At 44.5% G+C, this 17,904-nt stretch overlaps 1 protein-coding gene across 1 annotated transcript in view; it reads left to right on the top strand.

Moving 5' to 3' along the window:
* LOC145391941 (uncharacterized) overlaps window positions 1–17,904 on the top strand; it is a 177,783-nt gene that overhangs the window by 135,760 nt on the left and 24,119 nt on the right. The window contains exons 11-20 of the mRNA XM_080266430.1: window positions 38–214; window positions 1,084–1,483; window positions 2,327–2,529; window positions 3,286–3,449; window positions 5,812–5,980; window positions 6,464–6,757; window positions 11,094–11,279; window positions 13,571–13,716; window positions 15,019–15,364; window positions 15,556–15,804. Of these exons, the coding sequence (XP_080122556.1) occupies window positions 38–214; window positions 1,084–1,483; window positions 2,327–2,529; window positions 3,286–3,449; window positions 5,812–5,980; window positions 6,464–6,757; window positions 11,094–11,279; window positions 13,571–13,716; window positions 15,019–15,364; window positions 15,556–15,804 (2,334 nt within the window). The remainder of the gene's footprint in view (window positions 1–37; window positions 215–1,083; window positions 1,484–2,326; window positions 2,530–3,285; window positions 3,450–5,811; window positions 5,981–6,463; window positions 6,758–11,093; window positions 11,280–13,570; window positions 13,717–15,018; window positions 15,365–15,555; window positions 15,805–17,904) is intronic.

The following is a 17,904-nucleotide window of genomic DNA, read 5'->3' as shown; positions in this document are numbered from 1 at the left end:
TCTCTCCCCCTCCCTCCCCACCCCCCCTCCACCCCAGGGCCGCGGTGGGTGGAGTGACGCCAGGCACACAGACACAGGGTGGGTGGAGGTGATGCTGCGAGATGTGAACGACAACCCGCCCACCTTCACCACCCCGCACACCCACATCACCGTCGCCGAGGACACCCCACCAGGCACTCTCATCGCCTCACTGCCCGCCCGTGACCCCGATATGGTAGGTCATAGGTCAGATTAGGTCAGGTTTGGTTGCATCAGGGCACTGGTAACTCTCTAAGTTAGAGGATGTAACGGCTGAGGAGTTAGTGAAGAGAATTTTGCTTCAAGTCTGTCGTAGATCAGAAATTTACCAAGTGTTCTGAAAAGTTTGTTTGGCTCGAAAGATCACATTCATGCGTATCCAAAGCCACTGTTTAGTCTGTCTACTGTATTTATTGTAATGGGGTGTATCGATATTTTTGTCCCCTATTAAACTCTATATTCTTCGTGTTGCATACGAACGATTTTATTCAGATGAGAGAACCTTTGCACAGGAAGTTAGATATTGCCTTTATTTACCCCTTCATGGCAAGAACGCTCTCCTAAGCTGAACTGAATCATCTGGAGGTGGCAAAAATAAGCTTTAACATTCGTCACCTGAGAAGAGGAATGCAAAGAACTGTCAATACCATGTTACTTCCCATCAAGATGCTTAACCCCTTCATTTCAATGATGTATTTTGGGTTTTATCCTCTTATTCCTCCCCTTACACAATCCACTTGAGGCTTAGATTTAAGGGGATGTAGAAATATGTCCCTACATGTGTTCTAAAGTGTTTACATACTGGAAAGGTTCCTTCAATGGACACATCATGAATCAGCTGTTGCTTGCATGACCAAAAAGTGAATAGTTTGATTATATAGAGATAGATAGATAGATAGATAGATAGATAGATTGGCATTCTATTTCCACAAAATTTTCGTGTAAATATTCAGTCATATTACCATGCTGTTCCAATAGGTTAGGATTACTTCGAATTTGCCCGAACATATATTATCCCAATTACATCATTAATCTTGCAGCTTTGTACAATTGTGACTCCTGCAGATGGGACAGCAGAAGGTGACCTACCATGTGGTGGGCGGGTGGGGCGCCCTGAAAGTGGAAGCTGGAGGAAATGTACGTCTGTGGCGGACCTTAGACAGAGAGGCGGAAGGAGGGGAGGTGGGAGTGGCTAGGATAATAGCCGTTGATGATGGTCGCCCCCCCTTGTCCTCCACGGCTACCCTCACCATAACAGTGAGTGATGTGAACGACTGCCCACCCCGCCTACGCCCGCCCACCCTCCTACACGTCAATGAAGGAGAGTCTGCAAAGTTACTGGGTGTACTGACAGCCACGGACGATGACCTGTGGCATCTGGGACACGGACCGCCCTTTTCATTCACCTTGGCTGCCTCCAACCCAGCCCTCGTCACCCACACCCTCTCACTCAACTACCATCATGGTTAGTGTTGTACCTGTATTGTTCCTATATATCCTTATTGCCCACAGTATATTTGATGTTGTAGTGCTCTAACAACCAAAAATACAAACTCCTAACCGAATGTAACTTAATCTAGGCTACTCTTAACAAACCCAAGCCTGACCTAACCTTACCTACCCTGATTTCACCTAGTTTGTACCTTTGCAGTGAAGAGAGAGAGAGAGAGAGAGAGAGAGAGAGAGAGAGAGAGAGAGAGAGAGAGACAGACAGACAGACAGACAGACAGACAGACAGAGACAGAGACAGAGACAGACAGACAGACAGACAGAGACAGAGACAGAGACAGAGAGAAAGCATGTTGCTCTAGATTTAATGACAGAAGGGCTAAGATGATAATAAATGATGAGGGGTGGAGTAATTGACATTTGATATTTACGTATGATGTTATGTTGGTTGCTAATCGTGTGCAATAGGTACCATGAAGTTTACTGTGCAACTTAGAAAACAGATATTATTTCTAACCTTTTTTCTATGTCAGGTGTAGACAGTGGTCGTGTGGAGGTGTGGTCATGGCAGCTGACAGAGTGGAAGACGCAGCAGACGGCAGAGGACAGTGGTCGTGATTTTGAGAAGGTGTCTGTTAATGTCATTGGCAGAGAGGATTTTAGGCAGCTGAATAGAGACGTGGTGGTGAAGGGAGACAGACATCAGTGTTGTTCTTCCCTGGCAGGTCTGGACAGGGGTCGAGGTGGGGCAGATTGTGGTGGCCGAGAGGAGCAGTGGAAAAATGAAACAGTGGAAGCTGATGGTGGATGTAGTGAATGTGGGCAAAGATTAATCCTACGTGTTGCTCTTCCCATATAGGTCTGGATAGTGGTCGTGGTGGGGCAGAGGTGTGGTCAGTGAAGGCAGTCGACCGAGAGGAACACAGACAACTGACAGTAGAGGTGGTGGTGGGTGATGCCGGGGGACTGGCTGCCACACACACCATCACTGTTATCATTGACGATGTAAATGACAACCCCATGAAGCCAGGCGCAAAGACGGTGCATCTCTGGAAGACTCAGGTGCACCACGTGATATTTGTTGTTGTAATTTATATTTTCGTTAGTGCCTTCATTATGACTGATTACTGTGCTTGCTTTCATCATCATCGTCACTGTCATCATCATCAACATCCTCCTCCTCCTCCTCATCATCATCATCATCATCATCATCATCATAATCATCATCATCCATCATCAAATAGCTACTGTCACAAAATTATGCAAGTGTGAATCATGGTTTATCTGGCATTAGCTCTCACATTGTCATAATCTGTAGCAACTTCAAGATTAATCCTTCGCAGCAATATCATCTCTCAAAATCTTATTCTTCTATCAGCCTTTCCCATACATATCTTCACAGACTTCTTTTTCCCTCAGTTTTTCCATCATATCCTTTAGATCTAACTAATACTGCATCAATCCTACCTCTTGTTTTTGAACTGGGCAGTCTTTTAGGGATGTACCAGATAATTATTTCTCTTTTAGTGTTTATTTTCATATCTTGCTCTCTGACTGATCTTCGAAAACTAGAATTAGAATTCAGTACCTTACTTCAGAGAGTTGTATTTAATATTCCTAGCTCAGAGTGGAGTAGAGGTGGCACCAGAATGTATGTGAAGGACCATTTTCTGCTACATATGTTCACTAATTGTTCTAATGTTTTGGTTGTTATGATAATCTTCGGAAAACAGAATTAGTCCTTAATATCCTTGTGTTGTACCGTTTGTGTTATGATAATTTACGAAAAGTACTTAGTACTTCGTACTTTTGTTTCAGGGTGGCGGCGTGGAGGTGGCGCTAGGGAGGGTGTATGTGGAGGACCCTGACGACTGGGACCTTGACGATAAGACATTTGAGTGGGCTGGCTCTCCCCATCCCCATTTCTCCCTTAACACAGCCACTGGGGAGATTTATGCATCCACACAGCTGAGAGAGAGGAGGTAAGACACGAAAAATGAGAATCAAAGAGAATACTATACTCTTTTTACTTTAACTTGGCCTAAAATCATCTTTTCTTTTAATGTACAGTTGTAGCAATCGATTAACACTAGAATATGATGCTAGTAACGAACACACTAAAAATGGGAATCTAGGAGAATACTGTACTCCTTCCATCTTAACTTGACCTAAAATGATCATCTTTCTATCATGAGTCCACAATTGTAGCAAAAGATTAACTACAATATGGTGCTAGTAACGAAGAAGTGCTATGGAAGGGAAGTAGAGCCATAGCATTGTCTTTACCTGCCATTGGTCGAGGTTAAAAAAGCTGCAAAAGGACAAAAATCTAGGCCAAGTCAAGGATAAGAAAAAACTATAGGAAAGATACTGATTGTAAGAAGAAGGTAAAAGAATATGAAGAGTTGAACCTGAGTCGGAAATTGAGAGATGACTGTAGATAAATGATTAAGCCCAAGTTCAGGAATACAAGACTCTCTTCCCTACAGTACTGATACAGTACACACACACACACACACACACACACACACACACACACACACACACACTGTATAAGGAGATCGAGATACATGCTTGCATATTACAAAAACAGATCCTTTACGTTGAGATATATAACTCCAAACAAGGATCTTATATGAGAGACATATAATTCATTGGTTCAGCTGGACCCATCCCACGCCTGTAGCTTCATGCTGCATCACCCTCTCCACGAGAAACAACAAACAAACGACAGCTGAACTTAACCCTTCTCTTCTACTCAATATTACACTTCACAAACGCGTAGGCACATGCCAACAACACACTTCACAAACACACATACACACCAACACACTTCACAAACACAGACACACACAACACACTTCACAAACACACAGACACACACCAACACACTTCACAGACACAGAAACACATACCAACACACCACAAACATGTCAACACATACCAACAGCACCTTCACAAACACATACAAGCAGCACACTTTACAAACATACATACATAAATGTACCAACAGCGCACTTCACAAACATACATACATACATACACGTACCAACAGCACACTTCACAAACATATAAAGTCATACCAACACACATCACAAACATAAACACATACCATTTTCACAAACACATACATAAACAGTTACCATCAGTACACTTCATAAGCACAAACACATACCAACAGCACACTTCACAAAAACATACACACACACACATACGAACAGTACACTTAACACATACCAGCAGCACGCCTCTCAGACACATAAACACATACTAACAGCACACATACATAAACACATAGCCACCACAGCCATCCAAAGCCTTCAAACAGCATCCTTCTTGAATCACCACTGGACATCCGCCCCTCAGAAACTATCCATCCTAGAGAGACACAAGTACGCCAGACTGCGATGCGGTCACCAGCCTTCCCTGTACAATACCAATACAAAATACAGTACCAATACAATGCCAGGACACAATAACAGTGCAAAATACAACTTGCAAATAAACCCATTTTCACGCTTCTTTGCAGCCCCGCATAACAAAACACACATCATGCAACTCACTATCAAAGCACAAATAATCCTTTAGCATAACCTCAGTAGAAGATGTCCAGGAGTGACTGGTTGAAATAGAACCTGCACTTCACTGGGTTCACATGAAGGTGAGACAAGTATTGCAACAACAAAAAGAATAACAACAAGATTTGCGAAAGAGGTTCTGTGACTTCCGTTTCCTCGTCCTGCATTTCCTCATGTCTTCTTCATCTCCTCTTCTCTCCTCTCTTCTCCTCTCCTCTCCTCATTTCCATAGATAAGACCTTCATTTCTAAAGCCCTCCTCCTCTCCTCTCCTCACTTCCCAAGATGCGACCTTCATTTCCTGGTGTCTGATCGAGCGTGGGGTCAGAGGGTCATTTCAGCTGATATTGTTTCTCATCTCCCCTCATTTCCCCAGACACACCCTTCATTTCCTGTAGTCTGATTAAGCTTAACACCAAATGGAAAAAGTTACTAATATTGTTCATCATCTCTGTTCATTTCCCCAGAGTCGGATCATATAGGTATACCTACTGACGTTGCTCATCTCCCCTCATTTGCCCGGTGCGACGTTCATTTCACAAGTCCTCTTCCTTTCTCCTCATTTTCCGGATACGACCTCCACTCTTTGATGTCTTCTTCTTCATCTCTCCTCATTTCCCCAGGTACGACCTCCATTTCTAAAGTCCCCCTCCTCTCCTCTCCTTATTTTCTTAGATAAGACCCTCATTTCCTGTCGTCTGATCTACCTTTGGGGCCAAATGGAAATACCTACTAATATAATGCCTCATCTCCCGTCACTTCCCCAGGTACGACCTTCATTTCCTGGTGTCGGATCGGGCGTGGGGTCAGGTGGGCGTGTCAGCCAACGTGACGGTGGAGGTGCGCTATCTCTGCCCCGAGGCCCTTACCCACGCTGTGCCCATCACCCTCTCCCCCACCACACCCACCGCACTAGCAGCACACTGGACGCCTGGTGTACGTGTGTGTGTTTGTGTGTGTTTGTGTGTCTGTGTGTGTGTGGGTTTGTGTGTGGGTGTGTGTGGGTGTGTGTGGGTGTGTGTGTAGGGATGTGGTTTTGTGTATGCGTGTGGGTGTGTGTGTGTAGAGATGTGGTTTTGTGTATGTGTGTGTGTGTGTGTGTGTGTGTGTGTGTGTGTGTGTGTGTGTGTGTGTGGTTGTGGTTTTGTGTGTATGTGCTGGGTTGTGGTTTTGCGTGTGTGTGTGTGTGTGTGTGTGTGTGTGTGTGTGTGTGTGTGTGTGTGTGTGTGTGTGTAGGTTGTGGTTTTGTGTGTATGTGCTGAGTTGTGTGTGTGTGTGTGTGTGTGTGTGTGTGTGTGTGTGTGTGTGTGTGTGTGTGTGTGTGTGAAACAGAAATTGCTAAAATGGCATAAATATTCTCAATCAACCACATTTCGAAATATTGATAAAATTCATCCAATACCCATTAAATCTCAACAGGAGGGTGGCGGCGGTCTGGGCACCCTGACGGAGGCGGTGAGGGAGGTGGTGGGGAGAGTGGGCGACAAAGTTGAGATCGTCAGCGTGTATGGTCTCCCCACCCTGTCTCCCCACCCACTCCCCACCTTCCCTGATGCCTCCCCAGTTAACTCAGACTCCTCCATCGTCTTCCCTTCCTCAACACCCCCTCCATCCACTCACCATACGTGCGTTTGGGTGAGTGTGAGACAGGCAGGAGGCAAGTTCCTGGACCCTGTAAAGCTCCATGGTCTTCTTTCACTCAGTATTCAGAAGGTGAGTTACTTTAAGTTTGCCACCTATACGAATGCTTAATTTCTTTTCAATAGCCAGTCTCATGTTACCTCCCTATCCTTACGTAGCTAACAAAGGCAACGACACCTGTAGGCTAAATATATAGGCACAGAAAACCACACAATGCCCCGACAAGCATAATATAACTTAAAGGTTTTCAATCATCTCTTGATATCTGAACATTTGCATACAATAAAAAACCCTCACTTATATTTGTGTGTTCTACAAGATCATCACCAGATGTAATATTTCTGGTCAGCATTGCTAAAATACACGTCAGCTGTCATAACAATAATCTCGTGCTGGCAAGTGAAATATATAACTTATTGTTCTCCAATTCAAGTAGCTTCATTCCTGCCTTATCCTCAACCCTTCCATAAAATTTGGGCTAAACCGGATCACAGTTGTTCATTTTAACCTCACCATGTGAACTTGACCTTTGGCCTCTTGTTGAAAAAAAAAAAAAAAAAAAAAGTAGGCCAGTTCCTTGGCTGACACCCTATATGCCAAGCTTAAGCCAAATCAGATAAAAACTGTTATTTTGTTCATACACACAAATACCAATACACCAGTCCTGTATGAGTCAGTCCTAGCATGTATTCATTATGGACGATGGGTGTCAGCGCCGAAGTGGTGACATGTGGGGGTGTGTAGTAGGCTGTGTAGGAAGACTAGTGGACCTTGGGAACGGGATGTGAATCGGTAGAGAGGCGGCCTGCAGTCCTAATGGAGCCAGGATCAAATCCCCGCTGGGGCAGGGAACAGCTTAAGGATTTGAATTTCCTCAAAGCAGACTTTCCTGATCTACCAGATGACCCGCCGACATGTCGTAAAAATACCCCCGCTAATACCAATACACCAGTCCTGTATGAGACAGCCCTAGCATGTATTCAATATGGACGGTGGGTGTTAGCGCCGAAGTGGTGACATGTGGAGGTGTAGGAGGACTGCTGGGCCTTGGGATAGGACGCTGACCCTAAGAAATAGGCCCTGAAGCATTTGCCCAGAGTCGGACACGTAAAAAAAAAAAAAAATAAATAAATAAAAATAAAAAACAAAAAAAATGTCGAAAATGGACTTAGCCTTGTGACTTTGAATTTATATTATTTTCAGCATCACGTGTTCTTTTTAGAGGCAGGAGCCTCTCTTGGAACGGCTCTGTCCGTCTCTCTCTCACTAACAATTTTCGGACGCTGGGTGCTTCACTCCTGGAGGCTTAAGCGACTTTAGTGAAACCACATCCTATCACACTACACCTCTCACCACACTACACCACACCACACCATATCATACCAAACAACGCCACACCTCACCATACCATACCGAACAACACCACACCACACCACACCACACCTCACCTCACCTCACCACACCACACCACACCACACCACACTACACTCACACCACACCATACCGAACAACACCATACCACACCACACCACAACCATACCGAACACCATTCTGTTAATCTTTTCTCTCCGTTGGGCTCCTCCGATCACAACCTTATTACCTTAACCTGTCCTATCACTCCGGTACGGCCTGTGGACCCTCCAGGGAAACGTCGTCTGTGGCATTTTGGAACCGCGGACTGGGAGGCCCTCAGGCAGTACTTCTTTGATTTTCCCTGGAATGATTATTGCTTCCATGGCCAGGAGCCATTTGAGTGTGCCTTGCGCATTACGGAGGTTACTCTCTCGGGCATGGAAGCATACATTCCTTTCTCATATCCTTTGACTTACGCAAGAAAGCCTTGGTTTAATCACGCTTGTTCTAATGCTGTCCGCAACAAGGAGAAGACCTACAAAAGGTACCGGAGCCAACCCACCCCTGAATCACATCATCTTTACGTTTCTGCCCGGAATCGTGCTAAGTCTGTTCTTCGCTCTACTAAAAATAATTTCATCCATACTAAATGCTCTCAACTCTCCAACTCGAATTCTTCCCGCTCCTTCTGGCACCTTGCCAAAAATCTTTCTAACAACTTTACCTCATCATCCTTCCCTCCTCTTTTCTACTCTGATGGTTCTGTTGCTATTTCTTCTACTGATAAAGCAGATCTCTTTACACAGACTTTCTCCTCCAATTCCACCTTAGACGATTCCGGTGCTGTTCCTCCATCACTTCCCCCCTCTGACTTCCTTATGGCTGACATTAAAATTTCTTCAGTTGATGTATTTTCTGCCATCACTGGCCTCAGTACTAACAAGGCATATGGGCCTGATAGGGTCCCTCCTGTTGTTCTCAAGAACTGTGCTTCTGCGCATACACCCTGCCTAGGCAAACTCTTTCGCCTTTGTCTGTCAACTTGTACCTTTCCTTCTTGCTGGAAGTTTGCTCTCATTCAGCCAGTCCCAAAGAAGGGTGACCACTCCCAACCCTCCAACTATCGTCCAATTGCTTTAACGTCCTGTATTTCCAAAGTTTTCGAGTCAATTCTCAATAGAAAAATTTTAAGGCATCTTTCCTATCACAACCTTCTTTCCGATCGTCAGTATGGGTTCCGTCAGGGACACTCCACTGGCGATCTTCTCACCTACCTTTCAGACTCCTGGTCATCCTCCTTTCGGGACTTTGGCGAAAGCTTTGCCATTGCACTTGACATCTCAAAGGCTTTCGATCGAGTCTGGCATAAATCTTTAATTTCCAAACTGCCTTCCTACGGTTTCTATCCTTCTATCCGTGCCTTCATCTCTAGCTTCCTTTCTGGTCGTTCTATAGCCGCTGTTGTAGACGGCCATCGTTCTTCTTCTACATCTATCAACAGTGGTGTTCCTCAGGGCTCTGTCCTATCACCAACTCTCCTCTTTTTATTCATCAATGATCTTCTAAGCTGTACATCTAACCCTATCCACTCATACACTGATGACTCCACCCTTCACCTTTCCATTCGGTTCCCGCAACGCCCATCTCAACAGTTACTTCAACAAACAAGGGATGAGGCTATGGCACACCTAATGTCTGACTTGGCTCGTATCTCTGACTGGGGTAAAAATAATATGGTTGGTTTTAATGCATCTAAGACTCAGTTCTTACACCTATCTACCCGACAAAATCTTCCACAGGTATACCCACCAATGTTTAATAATATTCAGCTTAATCCTGCATCATCCTTGAACATGCTTGGGGTTTCATTTACTCGGGACTTATCTTGGAGAGATCATATTACATCTATTGTAAAATCTGCTTCCAAGAGATTGGGTGTGCTAAGCCGACTCCGCTCTTTCTTTACCCCTGCACAATTGTTGACTCTATACAGGGGTTTTATCCGCCCCTGTGTGGAGTACAACTCTCATGTGTGGGGAGGCTCCCCACATACAGCTCTTCTCAATAGGGTGGAGTCAAAGGCTTTTCGTCTCATTAACTCTCCTCCTCTTACTGACTCCCTTCAACCTCTGTCTCTTCGCCGCACTGTTTCATCTTTATCTCTTTTCTGTCGCTACTTTAATGGTCACTGCTCCTCTGAACTGTCTGCTTGCATTCCTCCACCTCTACGACGGGCACGTAGCACCCGTCTGGCAGCAAACTCTCATCCCTTTTCTGTCCAACTCTCTAATGCAAGAGTTAACCGTTACTCCCAGTCTTTCATTTATGCAACAGGTCAGCTCTGGAACTGTCTCCCTCTGTCTGTATTTCCTGCTGCCTATGATCTCCAGTCTTTCAAACGCAGTGTGTCCAGGCATCTCAAAATGATCGGATCTTGAATTTGGCTCTCTATTGTATTTTGTTTTTCTCTTGGAGGGAACTGTTACTGCGGGCTCATGGCCTTTGGTTCCTTCTTCCTCGCATAAAAAAAAAAAAAGAACACACAACACCACGCAGCACAGTGTACCACCCTCTCGCACCACAACATAAAATCACCCTTCCACACCACACCACACCACACCAAGGGCAAGAACACAAGAACCCTGAAGTTTCCGCATGTAGTACTTGTGTGTTTTCTCTCCCTTGTGATATGCCGTGTTCAGGAGGAGAGAGCATGTACAGCTGGCAGCATATGAACCTGGTACGGCATCAGTGTGCATCAGTGGTCTAGGATTTGGTACACATGACACCCTTGACATAATGACATGTTTGTTGGTGGCACTGACAGGAATGAACGCAGGTGTCAGAATAGATGAAATGACCAGGTAACTTTGATACATGAACGTCCGAAATCGTAGCCAGACTCCCACTTCACACGGACACTGTACCAGGTGTATGTGTGGCCAACTGTACATTCATACGGTTGTGTATAATGCTGCGATGGTTCAATACGCTCTTATTTCTGAAGGTATATTTAATGTTTTTCTTTCCCCTGTATCGCCGTGTCTGTGTTCAGCTGGAGAAAGCGATGTACCTGCGTGTGGTTGTGGATGACGCACAGATGGTCCAGTCTGAGGGTGGTGGTGGTGGTGGTGGTGGTGGTGTCAGTGGCCAGCTGTCCCCCTCCCCTGCCCCTCACTCCCCCTCGCCCCACCACCCCTCATCCATGGCATCCCTTGCTTCAGTTGTACTTCCTCTTCAGGTAACATTATAGTAGAAAAATATTACCCCTCCAGTCAGAGACCAAAGACTATGTTATTCTCTGTTCACTTTAACTTGGCCTAAAATTGTCATCCTTCCACCTTGAATGCTGACCTGTAACAAGAGATATGCAATAAAATATGACTCTAGTCACGAAGAAGTGCTATAGAATGGGTGTAGAGCAGTAGTATTGTCTTGTCTGCCACTGAGCTACGTGAAATAAGCTGCAAAATGACAAAAATTTGGGTCAAGTTAAAGTGAATGTACTATAGCACAGATAGATAGATATAGATAGATAGATAGACAGGTATAAATAGATAGAGATAGATATAGATGTTTATAGATATAGATAGATTGATAGATAGATAGATACTGTAGATGTTTTCAGTTGTTAGCAAGTCTGTGTTTCACGATCTTAAACTGTTGCACTGATCTGTCACCTACCCTGGAGGTCTCCATGCAAAACCTCACTTCATGTCTTGCCCAGTTTGCCTCAGTAAACTCTTTCCTCCACTCTCTCTCCTGTGATATTTCTCAGCCAACTTCCCAGCCCCAACTCTCGACACACCCATACCCTGTCAGTTAACCAAATCTCGTCATGTCTGTAATATATCTTATGACAAACTGCCCGCACAGCACACTCTTAGTTTTGTCACTCAGCAAGACTATTCATCCACCTCATTCTTATATCTCTGCGTCCTTGTCTGCAGGTGTCCTCTTCTCACACAGCACCTCCTCACACATGTTTCTGTAGAGTGACCTTATTAAGAGAGGAGAGCCCCGTCATAATAGGGAAGACAACAGTTCCATAAATTTCTTCCAAATACCTCTCATTATAGCAAAGGAATCAGGCCAGGTAACAGTCCCCCTCTCCCCGAATAACAGTCCTCCTCCACGCTGTCTCCCTAATCGTCAGTTTCCATTCTCTCATCCACAGCCCGGATAGCCCTGCATAATACGCTGAAAATTATCACGTCCTTCTTTATACCTCTAACACTACTACATCATTTATGGACTCATTCATAGCAAGTTGAAGACATGATACTATTCTTTCTAACTCAACATACAACAGAGGACCACATAGGTTGCTCTGAAATTACTCTCCTCGCACCTGCCTGCCTTGACCTTCGTTTCATCAGCATTAACTTTCACTCCCTTTGCTTCGATCACTGTTCCTCAACCTCTCAATCTTCTCTCTAGTCTCTTGCACCCTTCAAGCAATCAAAACTAAATCAGCTGCCAGTGTGTTCCTCTTCTAAAATCTGTTGACGGTGCTTCAAGTGCCAGAGTGAAGTGCAATGGACCCACTAACATCGCCTCTGGCTGTAAATTCCTCATTTAACTCTCCACATATTCTTACAAGCGTAGTTGCCCCTCACTATGATTTCCCTCTAATCTATGGAGGGGAAAATCACAAAATCTTCCTTCCGTCTTAACCCCTTTGTAATCCTCTTTATGAGTAATCCTTCTGATGTCAGTATCATAAATTTACAGCAGCTAACAAAAAGACTCTGAAGTAACCCTGCAGTCAGTGGCAGGGCTACAGGGTGAGCAAAAACTCTGGCTCACGAACATAAAGATAAAGGCAGCTGGTAATTGACTCGCGATTTGTTTTTGGATATGGCTAATTAATATCATTTTGCAGGTTATCTATGCAGAGTATGGCGATATTAGAATGATTTATACAACACAGAGGAGGACAGTAAGGTGTAATAAGCAAAATAGATGCCCACAGCCTGACCCACATTACGAAGCACTGAACAACACGACCCAGTATGACCTGTATTTTCATCAGTTAAGGAAGCTCCTTAACAAATCTTCCTTAGCGATTTATTTTTGGATACGGCTGGCCAATATCAGTTTGATTTTTTTTTTTTTTGCTATAACTTGTGGTACTGGAATGATTTTAATGACACATAAGAGAATAATAAGGAGTAATAAGGAAAATAAATCGTTAGGAAGAGGTGTTAGGGAGCTTCCTTAACCCACGAGAATACGGACAGACATAGACCCATCATCAACAGTGTCAGGGACTTGTGAGAAGACTCCTCGAGTGCTTTTACTTACCTGCGGTCGATGGGTCTGCTGGGTGGGGCATAACTGATGATAAGCACCAACAACACCAATATAATGTTCCTATGGTGCCAAGATACGAATAAATGTGTGTGTGTGTGGATGAGTAAATTGGGAATGTGTCGTCCTGTCTCGGCTACCTCCCTTTCTATGGGGGAAGCAGCCTAGGTATATAGACAGATAGACAGATGGTGTGCTAGCCTTGTACGATTATTTCAGGTGGTGGACACGAATGTAACTTCCCTGGTGACCCCTCGGTTGAGCCGCGGCCACACCTGCCACCCACTCCCCCGCTACCACCACGCCTGCACACCTGCCTCCTGCCTCAACGCTGGCCGGTGTGTTAGCACCGATGCCGGGGCCAGGTATATAGCCTCTTGTTTATAAATGTTGGGCCAGTTGTACATAGACCTGAATAACAAAATAGTCGCTTAGTAAATTTATAACTGGGAAGACTTACTGTAATTGTGTTTGCGGTGCACTGAATTATAATATCAGTTTTGTAATGTAATATTGATCATTCTGAACAAGTAAATGATTTATTAAACATTTCGACATTGGCTGTGAAAAGACTGCAGCTGCAATATCTTAAAATGAGCTTCAAGTAATATTTTTCTAGAACTCTGGACTTATAAACTTTTGTGCAGTGAGATGGTAAAGGTGCTAAAGTCTCTCTCTCTCTCTCTCTCTCTCTCTCTATATATATATATATATATATATATATATATATATATATATATATATATATATATATATATATATATATATATATATATATATATATATATATATATATATATATGGTAGGTATGTGGGGGCGCCCACCATCCACCCACTCAATGTAGTGCTGCTCTCGGGCGTCTACCCTGTCCTCTCCTCCATCCTTGTTTCCTTCCATCTTCTTCTGTCTTTTTTTCCTTCATTCTTTTCTCTTTCTTCTGCCAACGGGTGACTTTACACTCCCTCTTCTGTCTTTCATTCCTTCATTCTTTCCTCTCCCTTCTGCCTGTGGGTGACTCTACACTGAGTGACAAGCCAAATGATTTCCTGTACACCAGGAAACCATTTACCACGCTGGGTGGTAACCATATAACCAAATTATGGCGCCTGGTGGTTTAGTGGGTAATTATTGTGCTCCAGTCGGATTGAACCGGTGAAGGTTTGTATCCAAGGGGTGATTGGGGTTTATTGCTCATGTAATGCCACTCAGGGATGAGTGAGGCTGGTCACTCTCATCTTAAATGTTAGGACCAACTGCCTAGCCCCGGGCTTCTAGGCTCCTCAAGGGGCAACGTAGGATTGGATGATGGATATATATATATATATATATATATATATATATATATATATATATATACATACATACATACAGAGAGAGAGAGAGAGAGAGAGAGAGAGAGAGAGAGAGAGAGAAATTCCTTATGCTTTCACGTAGTGACACTCATATAGCTAGGAAGCTACGTTATCTGGTTATACACACGTTTCTCAACTCCTTCCCTGTCCCCTGAAAGGAAGATGTTGGTTTGTAGGGCAAGAGGTGCTTCAGCCTGCAGTCCACTGGGTTCACGTTGAGATGAGCCTGGGGTGAGATCAACAACCCTTAGCATAGATGTGTAATTCAAAACACGTCCAGTCTATTTTAAGTATTTTCCTTGTCCTTCCCTCAGGTGCGTGTGCCCTGGCGGGTCCTGGGGTCCTCAGTGCAAGGTTCTGTCGCGCACCTTCATGGGTTCCGGGTTCGCGTGGGTGCGCCCCCTCCCGCCCTGCCTCCCCACCACCATCTCACTCAGGCTCCTTCCTCTCGCATCCAGCGGCATTGTGCTGTACTCTGGCCCACTCTCACCCCACCCCACCCGCCCCGCCCACACATCCACGCCCCTCCTGGCCCTTCAGGTGGTCAAGGGACGGGCGCAGGTGGTGATTGAGGGAGCAGGGAGACATATACAACTGCAGGTGAACTCTACCCTTGAGCGTGGCACCTGGCATACCCTGCACCTTCATCTAAATGCTCAGGTATTTGAGCTGGGCGTTAGGCATACAATGCACCTTCACCTAAATGCTCAGGCCTTTCAGTGGGGACTGACGATAATGCTTTACATGTGTGGCCGAGGGTGGGAAATTAAGATGGATGATACAATAAACATACTAGGTTAGGATACTTATGATTTTTAATTATTTATTTATTTACTTTTATTTTTTGGCAGGGGGTAACGCTAATGTTGGACCTGTGTGGACGAGGTTGGGAAGGTGAGGAGCGGGACAGCGAGACGCACTGCCTGGCAAGGGCTCCCTGGATCACCCCCAGCACCCCTACGAGATGGGGAGGGTCTGGCCCCGTACAGCTGGGGGGCCTGGCACATCCCCCACCCAGCCCAGAAGACCACGGCTGGACCACTGTTTTAGAGACCCAAGCACTGACTGGCTGTCTCTCTCACCTGACCGTTAATGGTGAGGTGAGTTTCAGTCCCTTCCATCAAAGAACGTTGTGTTTGATATTATTCCTGGCATGTAGATCATCCATTACGACAAGTGCAAATGTTGGGTGGGGCAGAGACATGTTAGAGCTTCTATCTATCTATTTATCTATTGCCAGGCGCCTTAATCCCGTACGGGGTGGCCACAAACAAATCGCCTCCACATCACCCTGCCCCCCGCCATTTCACTGCCCTGCTTCCAATTCACACACCTCCTTTCTCATATACAGTTTCAGTTCTTTATATTCCCTAACGTTCCGGGCAACACAAACTCTGAGGCTGGGTTTTGTGTCGCCCGAAACGTTAGATGAAATAAAAATTCAGACTCTAACCTCTCTCTCTCTCCCACCCAAATATACCTGACATGTGCTGGTAATTTTATGTGGCGTGAGAGAGATTTGCCTGCTGGCTGTCTCCCTCACTTTATTGTTATTGGGAAGGTGAGTTAACCCTTTCCATCACAATATTTCCTTCCAGCGTATTCTTGCAATATACAGAGAAATTTTAACTTAAGAACATTCAGGGTTTTCGTCAGCAAAGCACTGTTTGCTTCTCTCACCTTATCATTGATGGAGTCGTGTTACCAGCCAGCGAGCGGCATCAAGTACTGTTCTTTCAGCCACTGCTCTGACCGTCTGGTTTTATTAGCTTATTGAATTTTGGAGAGATTCTTCGAATTGGAGGAAGTATATTTGGCATTAGCATATAAAGGAGGGGGGAGTGAGTTGGGGGGAGGGCAGTCAAATTATGGGTGACAGAGACTTGGAGGCGTTTTGTCTGGGGCCACCCTTTGCGGGATTAGGGCGTCGGGCTATAGATAGATAGAGAGATAGATATAGCATTCATTTACTTCTTGAACACTAGAGGTCTATTGATAGTTGATAAAATTTGTCCATGAGTAGCAAATATAAAGGAGAAAAATAAGACATTGAACTGGGAGAGTCGATTGGCTTACAGCCATAAGGGAAGCACTGACTCCCTGCCCCTCTCACCTGGTGTTAATGAGGAGGTGAGAGTTAATTACAGGTGAGTGAGGTAAAGCACGGTTTTCCAAGGCTCGTATTTTTGTCGGTTAAGGCAGCTCCCTAACACCTTTTCCTTAGCGATTTATTTTTGGATATGGATGCCTAATATCCTTTTCGTACGTTATTTATACATCATTGGCGATATTAGACGGATTTAAATAACACAGAAGAGGGCAGTAAGGTGTAATAAGCCAAATAAACCGTTTAGGAGTAGGTGTTAGGGAGCTTCCTTAGCCGACGGGAATATGGGCCTAAGGCACTGCAGTTTGATGACATTTTCTTTCTACCAACTGGCAGTTTTATCCAGGCAAGGAGTGACATTATTATTATTATTATTATTATTATTATTATTATTATTATTATTATTATTATTATTATTATTATTGTTATTATTATTATTATTATTATTGTTATTATTATTATTATTATTATTATTATTATTATTATTATCTATCATCCAATCCTACATTGCCCCATGAGGAGCGTAGGAGCCCGGGGCTAGGTAGTTGGTCCCGACATTTAAGATGAGAGTGACCAGCCTCACTCATCCCTGAGTGGCATTACACGAGCAATAAACCCCAACCATCCCTTGGATATAAACCTTCACCGGCTCAATTCGATTGGAGCACAATAATTACCCACTAAACCACCAGGCGCCAAAAATTTGGTTATATGGTTACCACTCAGCGTAGTAAATGGTTTCCTGGTGTACAGGAAATCATTTGGCTTGTCACTCAGTGTAGAGTCACCCACAGGCAGAAGGAAGAGGAAAGAATGAAGGAAAGAAAGACAGAAGAGGGAGTGTAAAGTTACCCGTAGGCAGAAGGACAAGGAAAGAATGAAGGAAAGAAAGACAGAAGAGGGAGTGTAAAGTCACCCACAGGCAGAAGGACAAGGAAAGAATGAAGGAAAGAAAGACAGAAGAGGATGGAAGGAAAGAGGGATGGAGGAGAGGAAAGGGCAGATACCCAGGAGCAGCACTACATCGAGTGAGCGGATGGTGAGCGCCCCCACCTACCACAAATTATTATTATTGTTATTATTATTATTATTA

This window comes from Coenobita brevimanus, chromosome 20 (genome assembly GCF_032717465.1).
Source record: "Coenobita brevimanus isolate Jiangsu-jjx chromosome 20, ASM3271746v2, whole genome shotgun sequence".
NCBI classification, from domain to species: domain Eukaryota; kingdom Metazoa; phylum Arthropoda; class Malacostraca; order Decapoda; family Coenobitidae; genus Coenobita; species Coenobita brevimanus.
This window is presented reverse-complemented; position numbering and strand designations above follow the sequence as displayed.